Source organism: Vanellus vanellus (genome assembly GCF_965231255.1).
Source record: "Vanellus vanellus genome assembly, chromosome: 9".
In the NCBI taxonomy this organism is placed as follows: Eukaryota; Metazoa; Chordata; class Aves; order Charadriiformes; family Charadriidae; genus Vanellus; species Vanellus vanellus.
The window spans coordinates 23,489,609-23,513,919 of NC_138914.1; the positions used below are offsets into that span (position 1 = coordinate 23,489,609).

The window sequence follows — 24,311 nt, forward strand, 5'->3', positions numbered from 1 at the left end:
TTAGCTTAAATCAAAGTCAATACAAACGATAACAATGCCCATGCTCCTGGGAACCACATTCTGCTGATGATTTCATTTCAGTATTTGCCTCTGCATTCCACTTGTAAATGTTACAGGGCAGGGATCAATGTCCCCTTCTGTGTTTTTGTAATATTTTGCACGCTTTGGGTACTGCCAAAAATAAATGATAAATACTAATGCAAATACATGGTCAGCCAAGGAGATCTGCTTAAAAGCAGTTACTGCACCATAGTCTTGTTAATGTTCAACTGCCAGTAAACAGGTTTCTTGGCAAATGTTTATGTTGTGAACTCTGATCATGCACTACTGAATTATTCACTCGATGCACATCAGTGAACATTTGTAACCCAAGATCTGAAACTGAGGTTTTTACCCCTAAACCTCAGGTTTATTGCTACGCACTCTCTTCACCCAGCTATCCTTTTGGTTTCAATAGGATTAATGGAATTACACCAACAGGATTGTCCTCCTAATACTTGTATTACATAGCTAAGTGTGTGAATTACAAATTTAATAGAAGTCTTCATAAGGGGAGTGAAAAGCTCTAAGTTACATTTAATGTTTAATTTATTTCTGGTCAAGAAGCTCTCTGTCTAGTAAGTATTGTGCTATTACAAATAGACAAAGAAAGGGTTTGGTAATTAAAATAGCCTTTTACTACTGACAGCCCAAGCACTGTCATTCATATCTGCTACTAACCTGAAAAAGTAAATGAGGTCTTCAGTCTATTTCTTTGTTCCCTTTTGTTCAGGTAGGTAGGGCATGCAAACTTGCATTATTCTTGTTACAACATTGCAGAGCCAAAAGTTAGAGGACAAAGCTGAGTTAAAGCCATAACTGAAAACACAGCGAACAAATCACTGATGTTGTATTTCATGTTTTCTGACTGAGACGGAACCTGCAGACAGAGTCTCCACCTTCAAGGCTAGTTTAAGAGATATATGGGGGCAAATCATAAAGAAAAGTAAAGTGCTTGGCCTAATTCTACTTTTTCACTAAACAAACCTCAAAACTAAGGAAATGGAGAAATGAGGAATTATTGATCCATCTACTGTAAAAACACAATCATCCACGGACTGCATTGCAAACAGGATTTATGTTCATTTTGCATCTTGCTCCAGTTTTAAGATGAATTACTATGTAAACTACTGATTTCAATCTGAGTAGTAGCAATACTGTTCTTAAACGTGTGTGAATCTTTATGAGCATGGCTTAAAGTAATTTGGCACTAATCCTGCAAATAGTGGGAGGCTGAGCTTATCTGAGGGTCCATGTTCAAGCACGCAGAACTGCTGGACTGTGACATAGAGCTGTAAACTATAATATGTCATGACATAAAGTCAAATACTTGCTAGTATTCTGTATCTTAAGGACCATCTAACCAGCAGGAAAAACAGTTATCAGGACTGAGTTTTTGGCTTGGACCATCTTCATAGTTTCTCCTGAGAGTGGAATACAGGGTTTGCTAATCGCCAAAAAATCCAGAGTTTGGACAGTTTTCATTTTCAGTGTCTAGCTACTGCTGGACACCTACTGCATATTATCTTTTGATGTAGGAGAGCTGGGAATGTCCTGGAAAACTATCCAAAAAATACTGCTGAGTACTGCAGCTCAACCTGCCCTTCCATATAAAACATTAGAATTGTCAAAACTATACTAATCGAAAAATTTAAGGCCCTTTTCACTCTTACCACTATAAAACTTGAAAATTAATGCCTTAGATTAGAAGCAAACAGGCTACAAAGCATATGCAACTCAATTATCTACCTCATAGCTTAAAAAAACAGAAAGATCAGAGAATGGTTTAATAAGTTCTGTAGGAGGATGAACAGTATTGAAATTAGGATCCATTAGCCCTTTCTTAAATCTTCCTGATTTTCATGATACTGGATATGTTGAATGGCTAAAAACTGGTGTAGCACTAGTGGCCAACCAATCCAGGTCCTTTTTGATCAAGATTTGCAAAAGGGACAAGTGACTTCACTTTAAGTGGATGCTTTCTCAAATGAGCTCCTTCAAAGTATCAGGATTGCAAAAATCACTTGTTACTGCTGAACATCTGCTTTAACTGCAGAGTCAAAAACGATCCTGCTTCTGCTCCCTTTGCAAATCCATTTTTGTAAGGTGCTTGAAAGTGTAAATCCAGAGAGGACTGCTGCTTTCAGTACTTCAACTGCATCTACAACATGTAATACAGAGCTGAATCTGAAAGACAACTATATGCAGTTGAATTATGAAATCTATTTTACTTAACAATGTAGACTTTTGATCAACAGTGAAAGACTTTTCCTGCTGGCTGTTTTCAAGAAATGAAAAGCAATTGGTAACTCGTGATAGGGAGAGGGAAGCAGTTGAGTACAAAGTTGGGGGGGAATCGCTCACAAAGATGCTGGTTTCTTACAACCAAGAAGTTGCAACGCATGCAGTTTTCAGTTATTCTGAGGTCTTCTTTCCCATTGTATGCCCAGATTGTATTTAAAGAGATGGTTTAAAAAAACAAACCAAAAAAACCCCAAATTCACTTATGCCACTTAAGCAATAAACACTCTGGTAACATAATGTCAAATGTATGACCAGAATTAACCCTGTATATGACCATTAGGCACATGGCAGGTCACGGTTACCAGTCAGTTCAAGGTTTCTCCAGTTCCTGTTTCCAGTGGTGCGGGTCTTGAGTTGTGGAATGAAATTAAGAGACCTGAGGGCAAATACCTGCTTGGAAAAGGGGGCTATCACTGTGCAAACAATAACAAATGAAATGCATCTACCCTCTTCTCAAGGCTGTATTTAAAATAACTACAACTGGTCCAATCCTGCTTAACAGCAAATCATGTGATATTGCTCAGGCTGATTTTGCTTTTTGTTAAAATGATAACTTAAAAAAAATTATAACAAAACCTGAGAGAAGGTTTCCCCACCCGGGCCTATTCCAATACTAACTAGCAATCCATGTGCCCTAGGACAGGTGACTGCTATTTGGTCCTGTAAGCAAAATGTTGGGTATTCTCACAGTTGAAACACCTTTATCAAAGACACTGTCACTTTCTGGTCATTGGTGGAGTGCTGAGGATATAAAGAGACACTGTCGAGATTACCTATTCCAAAAGTGACCTCCTTTGCCGACAGTCCCATGCTAAACGCTTCAGAACTTTGGGTGTGCATTAGTCTCCTCCCCAACCATCTGTCTCCCCACCCCACATCACCAGTTCAAAGCTGTTTCCTCCACTTTTAAAAGTTATATGAAGGTTACAGAAAAGAAATGGTGGGGACAAATGTTGAGGAAGTTTTTCAGAGGGTTTGACTTTTAAGACTACCTCTCAAGAGTCCCTTTTTAAAAATAAGACACCAAAGCAAACAGGATTGTGTCTAACTTCTACAAAATTGCTGGTTTCACAGGAGGAGGAGAATATGGCTACCATGCTACTCAGCATTAGGGTGAAGCACCATCTAAATTCCAGTAAAATTAGGGATATCACCTAGCTCATATCAGCAGCCACACCCCCAGCCTTCTACAACGTCTTTACTGTCAAGCTTGATGCTGTCAGTATTCTTCTCACTGAACATAGGGCCTCCATGCCTCATCATGAGCTCTGTAGCCATCTTCACAAAAGCCTCCTCCACATTGCTGGAGTCTTTCGCAGAGGTCTCTATGGCACAGATGATATTATCGTAATGTTCAGCCAGACTCTGAGCTTCTTCCAGCTGAACCTCTCGAAGGTCACTTAGGTCAGACTTGTTTCCTGGAAGAAAAAGAAACAACAGGGTAATTTATAATGACTATTTATGTCAGAGTAAGTATTTAGCAGGAGGTTCTCAGGTTGCCCAGAGAAGCTGCAGAATTTCCATTCTTAGAGAGTTTAAAAATTTGACTGAAAAGGTCCTGACCAACCTGACGTTAGCGTCACTTTGAGCAGGAGGTTGGACTAGATAATCTCCTGAGCCCCTTCCAACCTGTATTTCTGTATGACTCATACAGAGAACAAAAAAGTCAGTAACTGAAGGGTGGTGGTGTAACAGAAGAAAAATGGGCTAGAAATGAAAGCTAAAACCATTTTGTGAAAACAGCAGCAGTCTGCTGGTATCTAGGGAAATCTAGGATAGTACTGACAGTGTATCAGTGGGTCTACAGGCCCTGAGAGCTGCACCTGAGTCAGAAACATTGGGGCCGGGAAGCAGAACTTCTAGCAGAGAACTGACAAGCCCAGATTGCCTCGAAGTCCTTCCGAACCCCCCTGTCTGCTAAAGTATGTGGGTGTTCCAGTTCGCCAAAACACATCAGCTTGATATGATGGAGTTTCTCTGGGCCCTGGAAACGTTATGATCCTTATCATGAGAATAGCTCTGCAGCAGCTGTGCCTCAGAACCTGGAAATTCTGGGTACCCAGTTCTCCATTAAGTGAGACAAAAAGGATTCAAAGCTGCCTTCTGATACAAAGCTGTCTACTTCTTAACAGTAGCTAATCAAAGCAAAACATTCTGTTTTGATGAATTAGCACTTTCTAATTAAAAAAAAAATACTGGGAAAATTTCCAGTTGGATTTGTTTCATACATCTTACTTCAACCAAAAATAAAACTTCTAAGCATCTTAAACCATTATTGCAACAGATTACATTGTAGAGTAACCTGTAGCGCTTGGTGTTAACATTTTCAACTCACCAATCAGTAATTGTACTATGTTGGAACCGGCATACTTTCTCACATCCTCGATCCAGCGAGGAATGGACAGGAAAGAGCCTCTCTTGCTGATATCATAGGCTAGGATTGCTCCATTGGCGCTGCGGTAATAACTCTGTGTGATAGTTCGGAATCTCTCCTGGCCAGCCGTGTCCCAGATCTGCAACTAAATAAAACAAAGCATACATTGAGACACTGGCTAGCAAGCTTTCCTGAATCAAAAGATGGGACTTGACTCAATAGCCTTGTTATAAATCTCCCTTATACGTAATACATTCTGGCATCACATTTTTCTAGTTCTTTGTTCATGATTTAAGGATGTAATGTAGAACCTTTTCAAACTTGGCTGCTCAAAGTTCGTATCTGTATCCCTTGCGGCACTCTGGGTTCCTGCAGGTGAGCTCTGATGCATCCTTCTGTGGCAGATTATGAAATTATCACTGGAGTGTCCAGCCCTACCCCTTTGTCACCTTCTCTAGCAGAGTTTGCAAAACAAGATGTTAGCCCATAGCCGAGCCACTCCAGTTCATCTTGTGGTGTGTCACTGAAACTACAGGTGGGTTTTCACTAGCATAATGCCTGTGCTACTGATGTGGTTTTGCCAGTACTGCTACAGGGGCAGTAACAACTGGAGTACGATGTGGTAGTATCATCAGAGAGCACCGATGCTGTTTTATAACGAAGTACAAGACAATTAAAAGAATATATAAAGAATACTTAAAGCATATAAAAGAATGTATAAAAGAAGTACCAGCAATTCTAGGTTTCAATAAAGTCAGTCAAAGACCTAGTCAGTCTAGTCACCTGTCCTTCTTTAGGTGACAGAACAGACATTACCTGTGGGCAGGAAGAAATGCTTAGCTTACATACTTTTGCCTAAATCCAGCAGCATAAGAACTATGAGTTTAGTATCAGGGTTTGAGTTCCCAATACTAGATGTTCCAGAAGAAGCAGCCAAGTAACTCAAGAGTGGACAAACACAGTATCCTGCTCCTAGGGAAAATTCCTCTTTAAATCCTCTTGTTTTACAGGTTGTCTAATGTCCTGGAACATGACGGCTTATATTCCAGGAGCTTTTAATCTAAAGTAACTGTGGATGTTCTCATCCTCCATATAAATCTCCAATCCTTTTTGAATCTTTCAAAGCTCTTGGCTTCAATATACATTAATAATGAAACAAAATAATTTCCTTTTATAAATTTTATATTTTCTGTCCTGTTGCACTTTAACTTCTCTGTCCCCGAATGATAAATGAGAGACCACTGCTTGTCTTTTTGTGCCATTCCTTGTATTCTGCATCTCCTCTTAATTGAGACAGGACATAAGCAGATACTCCTGGGTTTTTTAATCTTCCCATATTGTGGAAGTGTTATTTATTATTTCCTCTCTCTCTGAAAATCTTTATTTTAAAAAGCTGACAACAACTTAACACAATGCACCAGTGATATTTTATACCAAATAATATGGAATATTTTTTCCATTTATTTTGCACATCAGTATTTTGTTTGTATCTTCTAACTCTGCTGCATGTTTGAGCAGCAACTTTCACTTTGGAAAAGGCTGTACTGATCAGATCACTTTCCTGTGCTAACCAAGCATTTAGATCCCAAATGATATAAGTACAGCTTAAAAGGAATCAATACAATGAAAAAGTACTTCTCAGTTCTGGTAAGAGTTTTCTCAGAGAAGGGGGAGGGACTGTAATGGACTCGGAAAACAGGAAACCACAATGCAATGATTATTAATGGAACAGATAATTATTTAGAGCAGTCAACAGACAACTACTAGAGACAAGGAAGTTCATGGCAGGTTTATGTATGATGATCTCTGCAGTCAAGTCTCCCACTAGACCTTTGTGTCTGTTACATAGTTTTAAATCTCAGTACTTGATTAGGTCAAATGCAAAACAAGGCTGATGATGATTACCCAACTCTTGGGAGAGGTCTGAGAGATTCTGTGCATACAGAAGAATTATAAACTTCTTAAATGTAAAAAAAAGAAATTAATTGTTTTAGCTTACACTTTTCACATGGTATAAATAAAAGTGATTTACCTGCAGAGTGACTGAGCAATCTAGTCTTGGGCCTTGTGCTGTATACTGGATTTTGAAAACGTCTGTGTAAGTATATTCCATAGAATCACAGAATCATTGAGGCTGGGACAGATTTTGGGAGGTGACAAAGCCAACTGCCTGCTCTAAGCGGGGTCAAAACTTAATTGTTCCAGGAAGAATTGCTCCATGATTTTCCCAGGGACCAAAATAAGTCTGACCAGCCAGTAGTTCCCAGGATTTTTTGCCCTTTCTGAAGATGAGTACAATATTTGCCTTTCTTTGGTCCTCCTCAGTTTCCACAGCCTTTCAGTAGTGACAGAGCAACCTCAAAACATCACCAACAAGATCTCTCAGCACCCCCACATGTTTTTGACTCAAGCATTTATGTCTGTGTGTTCACAGGACTGAATGTTGCTGAAGCCCTGAGTTTCCTGCTGGGAACAGCACTGACCACACGTTTGACCTCAGGAGCTCAAACAGCAGTCTTCCTCCCAGTCTGCATCCTCCAGGTAAGCTCTTTCCCTCAGGCATTTGAAGTTTGTGCTCCTCTACTTGTCTCTCCTCTTTCGTGTAAGGGCTCTGAATCATTTAGCTTTTTACATGATCTTCCGTTTGTTGTGGTGTTGCTTTCATTGCTGAGACTACGATATGTATTAGACCCATAAGCAGATACTTTCTTTGCAAACATATATACCAACTGACACACCTGTTTGTCACTGTTCCCATCACATTTGCTGCCAGAAGGAGCCAGATGAGTGCTCGGTCTTTGTTTCAGGGAAAGTCAGTCAAATACAGGCATGGTTTAATGACTTGCTTAAGCCAAACTAGGACAATACTGTCATCAAAGACTTGCCATCCCAGCTGCATGTCTTTGCCCTCTCCCTGCATTGAAACTAGCACCCGTTAATCTGATTCACCATATAGCTTAATTCACTGATGTAACTGAAAAATAAGGTTTTTCCTTTAGTTTGAAGGGTTAACACTAATTACACAGCCACATAGTACTGAAAGCATGCAGACTGCAGTGAGCAAGGAAGGTGCGATGATCCTTTAGAGCAATGACAAAGTTGTCTTGAACCAATCGTGAATATGCTGCTTCAGTTTAACTTGTTGCTGAAGGTGAAGGCGTCCAATAACCTCACCTGAAGCTAAGTAAGGAGCCCTTGCGCAGTCTCCTCTGGCAGACCTATGCAGAGCTGGTAGCTGCAGCTAGTACCGATCAGTCTGCCTTGGACTGTGCTCACCGTGCAAAAGTACTTCTGAGGGGGCTAATAACAACTTGCTCCTTACTGATGGATGATTAAAAAAAATAATTTAACTAATTACAAAAATATGTTCTGATCCTAAGTAAGCACAATTTTCTCCAGTAGGTGTACAGAGATACATTTCAGACAATTCTATTGAAAAAGAAACATGACAACTATATATAAATACCAATCGCAACTATAATTGTAAACCACCATTTTATAGTAAAAATTTTATATAGTCTCTCTGTTAAACTATATTTACAAGTATGTAACTCTTGACAAGAAATAACAATTGCAAATTCTTTGGAAAAAAATTTAGTCTTAATATTTCTCATTTAAAAGCCCCTCAATATAAGTTAGATGTTAAAATCAAAATACCAAATGGACCGTGCTTGCCACAGGTTACAAAAAAAGATATGATCATATATTCTTTTGCGTTGTATAAGCGTATCGCATATGCAATCTATGACACAAAGTTCTTAATTATTTATTTCCTCAATTTAAGTGCTTCTGCTTTGTAAATAAGGTCATGGAAGTCATGTCTGTCACTTAGTAACCTTTTTAAGCAATTCTGATTTTGTAATTACTTTGGCAACAATGTTGGTGTAAGAAAGACAGAGAAAAGTTGGGATTGCTGGAGAATTGTGTTAAATTCATCTGAGGATACTAAGAAAAAACACCTATGAAATAAGAGATTGGTAGCAGGCCGTCAGGGGGACCGTCTTTAGTAACAAATGAGGACAGGATACAGAACAGAGAATAAACACCCATTGTTCAGAAGGAATATGACAGAATACCCTAAGTGAACAAAGACAAGGAGCCACCTTTCTTGTGCTGATTGTGTCACTACTGAATGCACATTTACTTACAAAAGCTGGTTATTTTGATCTGCTTTTCGCTTTGAATTTTTTAGATGCTGGCTGGTACTGAATAGCAAAGCGCTAAACCAACTATTAACTCCTGTAAGATTTTTCATGGCTCCATATAATCGCCGTAGAATCGGAGCTTTCCATAAGTACATTACACAAAGTCTTGAACATCTTTTCATACTTGCTTTTTCACCTTTTCCTGTTGGGAAGGAGAATGCAGGGGGAGTATATCTCATGCACCCCTTGCAAGGATGCAGGCTGGGGTCTGCCTGGCTGGGGAGCAGCTGTGCTGAGAAGGCCCGGGGGGTCTTTGCAGACAGCAAGCTGAATAGGAGCCAGCAGTGTGTCCTGGCAGCATCCTGAGCTGTATTGACAGGAGTGAAGCCAGTAGATCAAGGGAGGTGATTATTGCCCTTTATTCAGCACTTATTAGATTCCAACTAAAATACAGTGTCCAGTTTTGGGCCCCCCGTACAAGAAAGACATCAAAGAACTGGAGCAAGTTCAGTGAAGGGCCATCAAGATGGTCAGTTAATCGGAGTACGTACCCTGTGAAAAGAGTCTGAGGGAAAGAGGCTTATTCGGCATGGGAGAGGGATTTGAGGTGCCCTGTTAGCTGCTCTGCAGTACCTGTGAGGAGGTTTTGAAGAAGACTCAGCCAGGCTCTTCAGAGTGGCACATGATGGGACAATGAGAGACACCAGAGAAAAACTGAAACAAGGAATGTTTCAACTTGATCTAAGGAGGAAAACAGAAGGTGGTAAAATTTATGGTGGGTCTCTTGGAAGATCATTCAGGGATGTCTGATTAGGCTTAAAGAAAGCAGATTTTCAACTACAGAAATAGACAAGGCATTGAAAATGGTGAGTGGCAGGTTGACCAAAGAGCACAGTTTATCAAATGGTTTGATGTAGATTCTTCTTGCATTGATAAACATACTGTTTATCAAAGGTTAATGCTTAACAAATGGCCTCAGGACACGTTAAATAATTTCCCCCTCCCTTATTTCCTACATAATTATTTTAGTACTTTACTGATTATTCTAAAGTATCACAGGAGTTCAGGTGTACTTTTGCTTGTGAATCAGCATTAATAATAACTAAGTACATCCTACAGCCAGTACCTTCCTTTCCATAGATAGAAATGTCACTTTTGTGTTATGAATCTTCAAAATATAGCAGCTTCCATAAAACTTCCCGGTAGTGAAATGGTGTATGCAAAGACTGTGCTAAATGATTCTTAACCAACTGACTGTGTCTAAATCCTGTCATCTCAAATGGCAAACAATAATATGTATTTCCGTACACTGGCAAATCACAGCACTTGCTCCTAAAAAGACTTACTGAAATAATCTTGCATCTATACAGTTTTTGCCAAAAGCAACAAAACTAACATCTGTACAGCAATGTATTTCAATTTAAAGTGATATTCATACACAGAACAGTTAGGTTAAACTGCTCCATTCAACTGTTTCCCTACAAAACTTCCGGAGAATGAGGAATTTCTGTTTGCTGGGAATACAGCATTCCTGTTTGCTCTAGTGTTATGAGTGCCAAAGTAGTTGACAGAGAAGAGAGCTACACTTTCCTCTGGATATCAAAGAATACTGCTTCCATGTAATGACCAATAGCTTCATTTGTATAGCAGCATTATTAAATACAACAGTCAGGAGACAAGACAGTTAAGTCATAATTTTATATTACTTGCAATTTGGCCAGATCATGACACATTACATTTTGTGCCGTTCTGAATGGAATATAGTTACAGCCACAAGGCCTGAATAAAAGCCAAGAATCTTGATATCATATGGGTTGAAAAAGCTTGTAAATTAAAAAGGGCAGTGATACATAAAGAAGTATTTGTTATAAAAGGAATGTGTTTGTTTTCAAATGTTCTTCTCTCCCTACTGCTTTCTGAAAGATGTAAGAGAGAGAAAAAACTACAGCATAAAGGAAAAAAATATTCAGTATATGTAAAACACTATGAAATGACAACATAAAGTAGAAATTAAAGATACACAATTAATTTATCAGTTCACAGGAGGAAATTCATCAAAAGAAAAGGAATTTTGTTATTACTAACCACAATTCATGGACTCAGACTTAGGAATGTCCTTGCCTATCATTATGTAAAATCTTAGTTCCACTGTTTTACAAATATCTTTTCTTACAGTGACATAACAGTTGCAAAACACTTTTGTTCTGTTTGCCAGATTCTTTCTATCACTCAAAGAACAAGTAATTATTTTATCAATAGGACTTTAATCACTATGCATTAAGTCAACAACCACAACTTTTGGGAACTACAGTCTGTACTCTAGGATTTAGCCAGCTAAGAAGGATGCATTTTATAGAGTAGTATGCCGCAATTTCAGCCTGGTAAATGGCATATACTAGAGGGTTTTTTTTTTAAATGAAGATAGACTGCAGACATTTCATAAAGCTGAGGGGGGGAAATTCTGGATATATGCTGCTCAGATTTTGCCTTTGTGATAAAAATCAAGGTGGTCATCACAGGTAGCTTTGACTTTGAAGTTCCATTAGAACCCAGTGTGCTAGATCTGCCAAATCCCTGCCTGGCTCTGTGCCACTTCCAAGCCACTTCCATGGCTCACAGCAGCCTGTCCCAGAGGCAACTGGCTTGTGTAATCCCACTGGACAATACCTCAAATTGCAACTAGAGATCTTAAAGAAAGAACAAGAAGAGGAACAGAAGACTGGATGGCACAGACGAGCTTATGTATGCTTCCTCTCTAGCAGTGGTAGGTGTCTGCAAATCAGGGTTAGCATATATTAGGAAAGCTTATGAGACCAGCACTTTACTGTTTTATTTCTGAAGAGAAAGTTTCAGTTATCAGGACTGTCCACGAATAGCTCCTTTCTCAAGCACTAATGTCTCTTTATATATGAAGTTTAGTCAGCTTCAGTAGCTGATGAAGCAGTAGTGTATGAAATAGCATTTGAGACACTTGAAAGAATACAGCTTTAAGATGCAAGGAAAGCCCTGAGTTAAAAAAAAAAGTTATTTGCAGAACCGTAACCTTTAGTTTCCCAACATGCTGCTTTTCCATTATCTGACAAAAATGCATCAAAGGGAAGTGAGACTTAAAATCCTTGGGCTCCAAATGTTTCAGAAACATTATGTAACAGTAATGACAACATTTGAAGTTTTAAATAGAAAGGGACACTAACACAATTAGCCTTAAACGTTTGTTTCAATCTCAAAATAAGTGTTCCATTTGTACTCACTCATTTGTGTTGTAATGCTATCCTCAGCCTGACTAGAAATGAAGCTTAGGCCACTGGGGATGCAAAGCAAACAGCGTTTAAAGGCTCCTTGGGACTTTTTTTGTACACACTATTGTTCTGAAGGAACTTCTACAAATGAGCTTATAAAACATTATAAAAATGGAAATTTTCTCATTCCTGCATCATTTGCTCAAAAGAAAACAAACCTTGGCATTCCTTATGAGGACACTGTCTTGAGTAGCACAAACCCCCAGTGAATTTGGAGCAGCACAGAGAATCACCTGGTGTGCTTTTGTGAGGTCAAACAAATTTTATTTTAAACATGTCTTGAACATCTCTTGATTTGAGGCATCCCAATCAACAATTTATCTGAAACTCTTTGAAACAACGTCTCACGTGACTGAGACAGAATGAGAAATAGTGCATCTCCCGCAGAGCACATGCACAGGCTTGTTTACTAATGGGTCAGCGTATGATCTGTTCAGAGAGTGATTCTAGGAGGAGCCCTTCAGCTATGACCTACAGCAAACGCAAATTTGTAAAATGTGCACGACACGCACACCTGATAGTAAGAATTTATTTACCTACTCTATAAGGGAGCTCACAAAAGTATAATAAAATGCCTCCTTGTTTTCCATTTCCTATAACATGCTGAACAAATCTACCTAGATTGGATGGACTGCTCCAAAATCTCAAACCAAGTAGAAAAGCCTGACTGGAATTTAAAACTTCACATACAACCCACACTTTAACAGACCAAATGAAAAATCTCCAAGCAAATGTTTTCATATTCTAGCTGTGTCCCTTACTCAGCAGCTAACAAAAATGTGTGTAAGGTAGATCAGCAACAACGTTGGATTAATTTACCTAAGGTAATGTTTAAAATATTCTTCTTCAATCTGTGCATCTAATTCTTTTCTAAGTGGAAGTACAGAACAATCCAAAGAAAACGAGAGCCTCGAGAGTTTGCATTTTCTTACTTGTTTTTGTGTTGTTTTTTTTTTTTTTTTTTGTGAAATACTCAGAAATAACCCACAGGCTTTGTTACAGACCAACTACTAATACAGAAACATTCAGGTATAAGTACTGACAGTACAAAGAGGCACACCTAGGAAGTTTGGGTTATTTCCTGGGCTAGTCCTCCCCTTTTCCTGAAGTCGGAGGCTGAGACCCCTGGCACCAGGGACAGACACATTTGTCACTTTCTATGTGCCTGGCATTTAAATGGAGCCAGGTTTCAAACCGAAAGGAGAAACCCCACTTTTAAGAGCTCACTTGCTAGAAAGACAGAAGGGGTACTAATAGCACAAAGACAAAATCTAAGTTTCCTTTTGAACGGCTAACCCCAGCTATACATGATAGGAAAAGGGGTAATACTGCCAAGAAAATAAACACCTTTGCTCATCTTCCTCTTTTCCTAAAAAATGCGAGCCTTCCTTTCTTCCATTTTCTGCAACTTTGCTTAATAGTCTGCTCACCAAAGTTAATTTATGAAAAAAGGCAATAGAGGACTTTGACACCTACTTGGGTAAACACAGACCAAAATTCAACTGCAGTTATCATATTTCTGTGTCACCTTTCATCTCAAAAGCTTTACAGGCAGTGGCCACTGTAAGTTCTTTCCTGTCCCGCTGGGGATAAGTGAGGATAGTTGTACGGCTCCATTCTGGAGGGGGCTGGTGAAGGGATTTATCCCAGCAGCCCCCTACAAACTGCAGGTGCTTGCGGCCCTTTTTTCCTGCTGTTTGATCACGCTTCTGTGGTCAGAGGCCCAGTCTGTTGTAGGGAATCTCTGCCACTGGGAGTCTCAGGATAATTCCACCGGGTAAATGTCCTATCCTCTTTCTAACTCTTAACGACTGGCTGATTTTCTCCAGCATAAGAAAAACAGAAGTAAAATTTAGGGTTGATTTGTTCTGTTTTGAGAACTACAGAAGTTGGACTTGCTGAGACACCCTATAAACAAGTGTCTTTAGGTAACTTTTAAATGTGCCTAATTTAACAACCGCTCCCCTGGCTTCTCTCAATCTGCCAGTTCCACCTCCCGTTGTGGAAACATGACAGCCCAGCTGAGGTTCCTTCTGGCTTGTAAATAAACCTCTCCAGATGGCAGAGGGGTGCTGCAGTGACCGCGGAAGGGAGGCACAGCGTGTCCCGAAGTGCGGGTTTGCAATGGGGCTTTTACCGGGGTTCATGTGGTTGGTGCTAACGGGGAACCAGCCCGGCTTGCGGCTACACAGCTGGCCCTGCCGTAGCCAAGCCCGTTAAGAGATGCGCCGGGTCCCTCCTGGCCCGCCGGGGCTGCTCGGGAGGGCGGCACCGGACAGCGCGTCCTGCGAGCACGGCAGCGGCGCAGGCCGAGTCGGCAGCGGGACACCCCGGGGCGGGGCACCCCGGGCAGGCGGCACCGCTCGCCGCCAGCCACCGTCTCGCCACCGCCGCCGCCGCCTCCTCCGGCAGGCGGGCCGGGGCCCTGCGGCCCCCGCCGGCACCTCGGCGGCGGTGCCGGCCCGGAGCTCCGCGGCGCCGGGGGGTGGGGGGTAGGGGGCGGGCCGGGGGGTGAGCCGCAGCTCCCTGCCCGCTCCGCCAGCCCCGGAACCGGAGCGGCGGGGTGTCCGGCCGCTGCCTCCGCCCCGGGCCGCCGCTCGGCTCACCTTCACCCGCTTGCCCTGGATCTCCAGGCTCTTCATGGTGAAGTCCACGCCGATGGTGCTGCCCTGGCGCTCGGCGAAGGCCCCGGTTTTGAAGCGCTGCACCAGGCAGGTCTTGCCCACGCTGGCGTCCCCAATGAGCACCAGCTTGAAGAGGAAGTCGTAGCTCTCCTCCGGGTCGGGGCCGGGCCCCACCGCTGCTCCCAGCGCTGCCGGCCCGGGCATGGCGCTGCCGCCCTCCGGCCTTCCACCCGCCGCCGCCGCTGCCGAGGGGAGCCGGGCTCTGCGCAGCGCCTGCCGCCCCCCGCCGCGCCGGGCCCGCCTCCCGCCCGCCCCTCGCTCTCTCCGCCCCGGCCCCGGCCCCGGCCGCCGCCTCCCGGGCATGCTCGCCCGCGGGCGGGGCGGCGGCGGGGCTGGCGGCAGGGATGAGCGCAGGCTCGGCTAGCGCCTGGGGCACCGCTCCTCCCTCGCCGTCCGCCGGGGTCGGGCCGGGGGGCAGCCGGCTCGCTGCAGCCTCCCGCCGGACCCCGGGACCACCGCAGGCCGCGGGGCTGCCGGCAGGTGTAGCGGTGAGCCGGAGCCGGCGGGGCCAGCTCGGGTCGCGGTCTGACCGACATAAACCATAGTGCGTGGGCAAACAAGTGCGTTAGTCAGCTGTCCTGAGTGGCACTGAGTCATCGCTACCAGTGCCCCAGTCTGTACAGAGGACCTGTATATGCGAGTGTTTGTTCACATTCTTGTTGGAGCGGCATATTTTTCTGATATATTTCTTCTGATATATTTTACAGTTACTGACACGTAGAAATAAACAGGTGCAATTACACCATTAAGTCATGCAGGAAGTGCAGCTGGTTTGCCTTGTTGGCTTTTCATTTTTAGGTCTGAGCAGGGGTGTGGTTTGTTTCCAGCGTCGAAGTCCAAGGCTCAGGGCTGTGTTTCTTTCCCTCTTGGAAGGTGCTGTGCTGCTCAGACACATCTTTAAAACTGTTAACGTCATGTTATGTGTCTTGGATATGTATGTGTATACGTGTGCTTATATATTGCATCACAAACTGGTTATGTGTATTGAGATAAACTTATCTCGGAAATCTGGAATTATTTGTGTTTTAACTGCTACCTGGGTTATCTATGAAACAAACTGCTCTTTAATAGGCACTCTCCTTTAGATTATGTGGTGAGTCAAGATGCAAATTAAAATCAGGTTTACTAATAAAATACTTCAACACAGCACATTTTATTAGTCTGTTCTTTGTAACAAAGATTTGCTAAATCTCATCCTCAGAGTTTCAAATGATAAAATTGTGAAATGAAACTGTTTAATGGCAGAGAGCGAGAGTTAAGTTTTCCTATAGATAGTTGTGCAGGAAGAGAACAACCTGATTTATGACTGAGCCAGCGCAGTCAGAATTGCTTTGAATCAATGGATTTTTTGGTGGCTTCATGATTATTCCTTTTCAGGTCTGGATATATATTTTTGGTGATCTGTGGTAACCTTCCAGCAAGAGCAGAAGTATGAGTACTCTGTCAGGCTGGAACAAAGGCTTTCTGTTACTGGTAGCCGGCAACTCTGAATTAAGCAGGTCACTGAATTCTAGGTTATTGATCAATCAGGACAGAAAAAGTGTTAAAGAGGAAATAAGACACCACTGTGCATATGCTCTCATGTTAATTAGCACTTTTAATGTTTTCAGTGTTTGAGCAAAGCACTTAGGGGAATTTAGATTATTTAGGAAGAAACATTGCTAGAGATGTCAGTCTTTAATATTTAGAATTAATTGTATGACCTCGTTTTAGTGGAAAAACAGAGATACTACTTCCATGAAGATAACTATAAATCAGGTATTCCATTATCCTTGCTATAGATCATTACAAAGTATTTTGTATTAACTGTCATTGTTGCTGCTTGTCATCATGAGCCTTTAACTGCTTCTAAAACAAAGAATTCCCCAAACAAAACTCATAAATTGTCACATTATGTTATGCTTATATGAGGGATCTTTCATTAGTTCTCTCAAGTTGTGAAAGCTGTAAGTAGTGGTTTGAATGTTAAAATGCTTGTCTTTGATTAATCCCCAGACTCCATTGGGGTTAACACCTGTTTCATGCAAAGATCAGGAAAAAACAAAATGGGTTTGACTCAATTCCAGTTTGTATCTGGCTGTATTTGAGAGTCGTTCATAAGAGTCGAGTAGGGAGTGCCAGAAAACATGCTCTAGTAGTCTCTCTACTAGCGCCATTCTAGTAGGTACGAGAAAACAGTACCAAAACATGGTAGAAGACCCCCTCTATTTGCCTTAGTCACAGTTTCCTTTTCATTTGTCTAACTCAATTCAACAAGAGAAGTTAAAGTTCAACTCTAACAAATGGGTTTTGCTGCAGAGCCTTTGCTACAGGTGCGAGGTCGCTTGCAATTTCCACATTTGATAGTGGAATTTGGGTCACGAGACTATTGTATTTCAAGGCAGCTGCTTGAGATTTGGAGTTACAAAGCAAATTAATTAAGCTCTGACCTTCTAAATAAACATATGTGGTGATCTTGTATGAAATACTTGAAAAACATAAGGAGTCCTAAAATATATTATCCAGTCTTCTTCAGCGCTGTTTGAAGGAGCAGAGGGTAGGAGTTCAAAGTAAGTTTTGTAACTATGCAATGACTCAGGAAGTTTATAGATAACTGTAATTCTATGCAGTAGCAAACATTCATCCTTAATAACTGCCAGTGTGGATATAGAACAGTTGCCCAAATTGTTCATGAAAACCAAGATGACTTGAATTATAGCTTGGTTGGTACATTGTTTACACTGTGTTCCAAGATAATTTTTTCATCAAAGTTCAACATTTCCTCCTTGTATTTATAATGCAGGCATATTACTTGATGTGTTAATGCTCCTTATGTGGTACAAACTTTCTTTGGTTAGATTTTGGTTAAAAGAATGTTTAAGCATCTGTATTTCTTGATGGCTTTATACCCTGCTGATTTTACAGCTAAGTCAGCTTGAATGGACCGATTTCTTTGAGACGACAAAAGTGGTAATATATTGTACTTTCTTTTTTAAAAGCGATATCAGCTAAATAGTTAAATGCTTACTTTTTATAATACATATAATATATACAAGATAACTACTTATATGTTGTTTTATCTTTTTTAAAGGTCATAAAATCATATTTGCATACTTACCATTACCTGACGTGGCCCCACATATTTGATGCATAACTTCTTGGTTTTGTATATTAAATCATACGTATTTTGTGACTCTTGAGTTTATGAAAGCAAATTGCTTTTCTTCCCATCTTACAATATTTTTCATGTTGTTTGAGATTAAATACTTCTAGTCCTTAAAAATTTACCTATGTTTGTAATCACGTGGGTTCTGGCTTTGTACTTGCAGACAGTGTGGGGTTATCTTGGAGAGGTCTTAGCATTACCTGGGGTAAATTGAAATCTGTCTGTTGGAGTCTGCTGAGCAATGTAGCCTGCAGTGTTACGGGGTGTGTTCTTTTACAAAAAATTGATTGTTCTGAATTTTAACTAGAAGAATGTTATATTAATACACCGTCTAGTAATTCAGTCTAAAATGAAGGACATGCTGATTTAAACATATTTTTGTCCAGAACTTTCTCTTTAAAGTTTAGCAATGTCTGATGTTTGCCAGTTAAAATGTTAGTAGGGTTATTTTTAATTTGTTAATGTTCTAAAGCCTTTTTTAGCAGAAAGATAATTAGGAAAATTACCTGAGTGTTTAATGTTTACAGGAGAGATGAAATTTTGTCCTCCCTGTGGATGGGGTGTAGACCTTTTAACTCATTTACAGAGGGCCAAGACAAATGAACGGGTATTTTGACGACTGTCACTAATCAACAGATATTATTGCTGTACATGAAAGTCTCTCTTTTCCACATCTGTATGCCTGTATTCTGTGTAAGAAGTAATTGGGGAGCAGCATATAGATAGAGATGGTCTTCAAGGTAATGGTAAAAATCATGATTAATCGGGAAGCCCCATGGTTTTACAATGTTTTTTTTCCTGGAGAGCCTTATGTGCTCACTTTTTCACATGCAACCATTTGTCCCTCACAACTGCAGTGGTCACAGAACTTGGAAGATTCCTGGAGTCTTGAAAAAACTTAGGCCTTGTATTGCTTGTGGCCTATTTGAGCAGAAATTTTGCTTTTGCCTGGTGTTATGTTATTGTACTAGAACCAGTGGCAGTGAAACTGTCAAGTTATAAGGACGTTGCTGACCAACAAACAGGGATGAGTTTGGGGTCTGAAACTTCTCCAAACAAGGATTTTTACTGAGTACTTCTTGTAAGCTTGCAGATCCTAGCCTTGCTCTGAGAAAATGTTTAGTGTCTCCTTCATGGGTGATTCTTAGCAATGAAATATCTTCTATTATGCAGTTCTTTGGCAAAGTGTATGACTTTGTCATGTGTGACGTGTTTGTTACCCAACGCAAGTGTTGAATTTGTTATCAGCCAAGTTTCAGAACAAGCTAGTAATAAAAGCAATTTAATTGCATTCATGAAGTTTTCCAAGTTACGCATTCTGAATATTAGAAGCTAGAAGCTATTTCCAGTTCCTTTCAGATGACTCAGTTGTGGATACTGGCTTCATTGTCATTTGCAATACTATATTCATATACATAGCTTAATCATCTTCTGGATGAATGCAATGCAGATTCTCCTCTGCTTAGTTTCTAAAGGCTTTTATCAATCTTAGTCACCCATCCGCTTTCCTTGTCTGTATTCTATAGAGAATGAAAGCCAGTCATTGCATGGGTTTTATCTCAAAGAGTGTAAGCGGAGACATGCTGCTTCAGAAACCATGCCAATTAATAGAACAGATTCCTTAAACCACAGCTGTTAATCACAGTTTCAAACACTGAAGAGTGGCTGATGAAACTAAAAACCTCGGTTCCTCGCAGTCAGGTTGGTTTGGCAAATCATCACAGGCCAGCCCCCTGGTTTCAGGTATCTGCGTGGTTCCTTTAGTGGTTTGTTGACCTGTGTCATCTCGCCACTGTAGATTGTAGATGCACCTTCAGGAATGTAGGGTAAGGGGAATGAGTGCAATACCTCTGAACAGTGTGTATGCTCATTAGTATTCCTCTCTTGCATTTCAAATGCAACCAGAATCCCAAAGAGCAGCAGCGTGCACATGGACTGAGGATTTACCAGTCGGCCTGTGACGGCACATTCATGAAATAGCGCTTAAAGTGCTAAAGACTCAGTAAAGAGCCACCTGCAAATCTGCATAGTTTGCTCACTTTTTATTCTTCTGAGGGAGATTAATGTAATACCTGTAAATTTCTCAGACATCTTTAAATTTGTGTTTTCACAGTCTCCACGTGTCTAAAGTTTGAGATCTCCCGATGCTTGTCACGATAGTGGGATTTCTTGATGTTAACTTTAGCTTTCCCTGGTACAGATTACTGAGGGAGCTGAGGGTATTCTAATGTATTTGGGTGTTTAAAAATTATGATGTGCGCATCAATTAGGTAAAGGTTTTCGTAGCACCCAAGTTTTCTTTTCAGAGCTGATGCGTTTACTTTAGCAAGCAGTTTTATGTAGTGCAAATTGTCATCCTTGCGGTTTTTTTTTTTTGCATTTGTTAACTCGATCTCATTGTTTCCCTTTTTGTCTCAGTGATGTTTTAGTGTTGTAATAAAAGATTGTAAACCACTCAAAAATATCAGCCTAGATATCTTTATCTATAGAAGATACCTGAATATGTTTTTTGAATATGTCTGTGATATATGCGTGTCTGTGTGTGTATATACATACTTGTGCATATGTGTATGCATGCATATATGCTTGAATATATATAAACGCATTTTCTTCCTGAAAACCGCTGTAAAAGTACAAAATATCATAAATCTACCAAAAAGTAGCAAGCCTATTCTTGATACTGTAAAAAATACCTATGATAAAACCAGAGGTTCCGGTGAGTTAAACCAGAGCTCGTTCCTGCATATGTAGTCCTATGGCTGATGTGTCCCATCTCATGGCAGTACTTCTGTTCTGAGCATTCTTTATCTGTTGATGTTTCTGTTCATTAAAGAAGTTTGCTTTGTAATTCTCTACAACTGTGTATTTGGTTTTCAAGACTTTTTATCTCCTACATACAGTTTTTTAAAGGCTTATTTTTTTTCTCAGTATGAGCTCGTTTAGTGTCTTCATTTGAAACATACTGATCTCTGTTACCTTCTGAATTATGTAAATAGGTTAAGTAGTGGCTGTGAATACTTCATCTCTTTTTCAACATATTTTCTGTCAGTATTTATGCTGTAATTGCTGCTGCTTCTCCTGTGTGAAATCTGAAATGTCCTCATGTGAGATTCAAAAATTGTAATGTCCCATTTTCTTCCTTTAGTACTGTAAGGATTACTTCAGCTCTAAAGAGTTTGTGTAGAGGTTTACCAAGTTGTGTCTTACATATCATAGCTTTCTTATTTCCTGAGAACAGTTGCTTTGGCCTGTGACTTGGGTAAGTCTAGAATATATCCTGCAAACAATTTTTTGCTATATCTAGAAGATGGAACTGAAATGCAGCCAGCAAAGCTTCAGTTCAAGTGCACATTCCAGTTTTCCCAAATACAGATGAGAGTTTTGATATAACATGTTGGAACAATACAACCAAAATTATCTTTCTGTTAAATTCTAGTACTTTCTCTGTAGTTTCAATTACATGATGTCATGTAATATAAACAGTCTACAAGCACCTTATTTCAAATATCACAATAGTGTGTGATTTAACTTTTGCCTGTTCTATTACATCTATTTTAAAAGGTGGACTGAAAGGTGTAACTTTTTGGTGTGTTTTTAGACTGTGCTGATTGAGCAGTTGGCAGTTAATGAAATCCTGTCATAACAAGAATACCTAGTGTTTATAATGTTCTTCACAATTTCAAACACGCGTTTTTAAAATTGCAGGTAGTAGGTCCTTTTGGCCATAATTTTATTGCATTATGCTACAGGAGGTATTGAGTGTGGCAGTTGCCACAATGCTGTTATTCTGTCAGTAGTCCCCAAACCCTCCTGCAGTTTATTGCCTTGTGAATTTTCAGCTTTGAATTTCCCTGGAACTTTTATCCTCCTCAAGTGAAATGCTGATGCGTCTATGGCATAATAATTTAGTTGCTGGATTAATAAAGCTAGGTTAAGAAACCACTGATTCTGAGCATGGACTGTAAAAAAAGGTGTTAGGAAAATATGGTGTCATTGACTCAATGTGTTTTCACCCTAAATTAAAAAGATTTTTTCCCCTTTTGACTTGAAGCCCCATTGTTTGTTCTGAGAGGAAGCTGGATTTATTAGTACTTTTGCCTCATCACCAGTAATAAAAAAGCTGGGGCTAAATTCAACCTGCAGTAATATTTGCGCCAACTCTCGTCTTTTGAACTGCACAGGTGCAGTAGGGATTAAAACATGGGAAATAACTTTGCCAGTATGAAATACAGTCCACATCTTTGCCTTTGTTATGCTGCCTCTGAAGGATTTAGACAAATATGCAGCAAGATCATGCATATGTAGAAGGAGAAAATGTGGTAAGAAAACGCCTTTTTTTTCTCCTTTTTTTTTTTTTTTCTATGGTAGAATAGTATTTTTGTCCTCATTTCATAGACAGCAAGTTCAACATATTTTCTAAATCCCTGAACAGTAAGTATAGGAATAAAGAGCAATTTTGTATTACTCAATTGAGATTGATAGTAAGCTGAACTCATTAATGGTGAGATACACCACTGATAAATTATTTGAAACAGAGGTACATATGCAATTCAGGTCTACGCATGATTGGTATGAAAAAGATCTCTCTGTAGTTTTGGAATAGATTGCGAATCTGCTGAGCGCTTGGCATTACTGCTATGTTCTTCAAATAAGACTAACGTTGGGTCTTATTACTGGATGTAATACTGGATGGAGGTTTTAATTTCTGAAGTGAAACTGATTTCCCACTCAGGTCAGTAAGTCTTTGCTTTATCTTATTTATCATACTGAGAATGTGAAAGATCAAAATGATTAGTTTGCTGGAAGTGTATTATACAAGCCTCTGCATTTTACTTTCATTTAAGCATTTTGAAATTCTTACCAAAATCAATCATTTTTTAGTATCTTGTCAAAATTCAACATCACCATCAAAGTGGCTTAGTTTAATTCCCCCTTCAGTGATTGCAAGGCATCTTGTTTGCTTTGCGCATATGTCAACAAGGGTCTTAAAATGATCGCTTGCATGGTGCATGCAGCTAGATGGAGGGTGGATTTTTGTACCTGAATGTACTTGGAAAAAGACACAAATGAAGGACAGCTGTGTACCCGTCAAAAGAAGCATGCAGTTTGTGTGAAAGCAGGCCACAGACATGGCTTCAGACCTCCACGTGTTTATCTTCTCTTTCCTCTGACTCTTTGATGAGAGCTCAGTGCTAAAAGCAAATGTCTGCCTTTCCAACTCTGATGGTGGTGTTCTGCTGATTTAGATAGCATGCTTATTGTGCTCAACAGTTTCTGTATTTCCTGATGTTTATTTCCACTCTTCTCAAAGGTTTTGATCTGGAAAGAGCCAACGGAATGAATTTGTGTGTTTGAAGTTAAGATATAGTCAAATACATGGTTAAATTGGACCCCGGAAGCTAGTGAATCCTTTTGTATATTTCCGTGGGATACATTATTAAATCTGAATTTGACCAGGGTTGTTACATTACTATGCAACTTCAAAGGTATTTAGGTATAATATTATAGATTTTGCCAAATTCTGTAGACAAAATTTTGGCAAACGAAATCCCTACCTGTTATTCAATTGGCTGTGATGCAGGGAGATGTCTTGTGCTTCCTGTAACTGTTTACAAGTGGTAGTTCTGTTTTGAGAAATAGAAGTTTTAAGTAATTTATTTGCCAAACTTAGGCTGTATTATAAAGAAATCCTCACTGAAATTAAGAGAACAAAAATATATGTATTAATTAAGTGTGTTCCAACTACATTCATGATAGATAGAGCTAATATGAAAGTTTCGTTCTTCTGTCAGCCCTCTCATTCTTTTAATGTTGCAGTTCTTAGTGTCACTAGTAGCAGAGATCCTTTTCAATGCAGGTGTGGCAATTCAGTCTTTGTGGCTTTACTGCTGCCTTTGCAGGTTCGGATTCATATGTGGTACAGCCTCAGACTTGGAAAGATAGATGCATACGTGAATATAGCTACATCACACAGTTCAGTTAAATTTAATGAGACTGGCAAGCCGTCAGGTCTTGTGTAAAGTTTGTAGAGAACACAAACTTTGCTCCTTTGCTGAATAAATTAAGTTTTTGTTTGTTGTTTTATAGTAATTTTTTTTATTTATGAGCCAGCAATTTGTTTTATACCATGAGCCAGCAGTGTGGCCTGGTGGCCAAGAAGGCCAATGGCATCCTGGGGTGCATCAAGAAGAGTGTGGCCAGCAGGTCGAGGGAGGTCATCCTCCCCCTCTGCTCTGCCCTGGTGAGGCCGCACCTGGAGCACTGTGTCCAGTTCTGGGCTCCCCAGTTGAAGACAGGGATCTGCTGGAGAGTCCAGCAAAA

The 24,311-nt window shown here is 40.3% G+C and overlaps 1 protein-coding gene across 1 annotated transcript; it reads right to left on the minus strand.

The window, feature by feature from the left end:
* Positions 1-3,449: 3,449 nt before the first annotated feature.
* RAB43 (RAB43, member RAS oncogene family) lies at positions 3,450-14,989 on the minus strand (the record flags this gene model as incomplete). Its single annotated transcript, XM_082487814.1, has 3 exons — positions 3,450-3,761; positions 4,679-4,862; positions 14,768-14,989. The coding sequence occupies 3 exons, from the start codon at positions 14,987-14,989 to the stop codon at positions 3,508-3,510; spliced, it is 660 nt and encodes a 219-aa protein (XP_082343940.1). The 3' UTR covers positions 3,450-3,507.
* Positions 14,990-24,311: the final 9,322 nt, after the last annotated feature.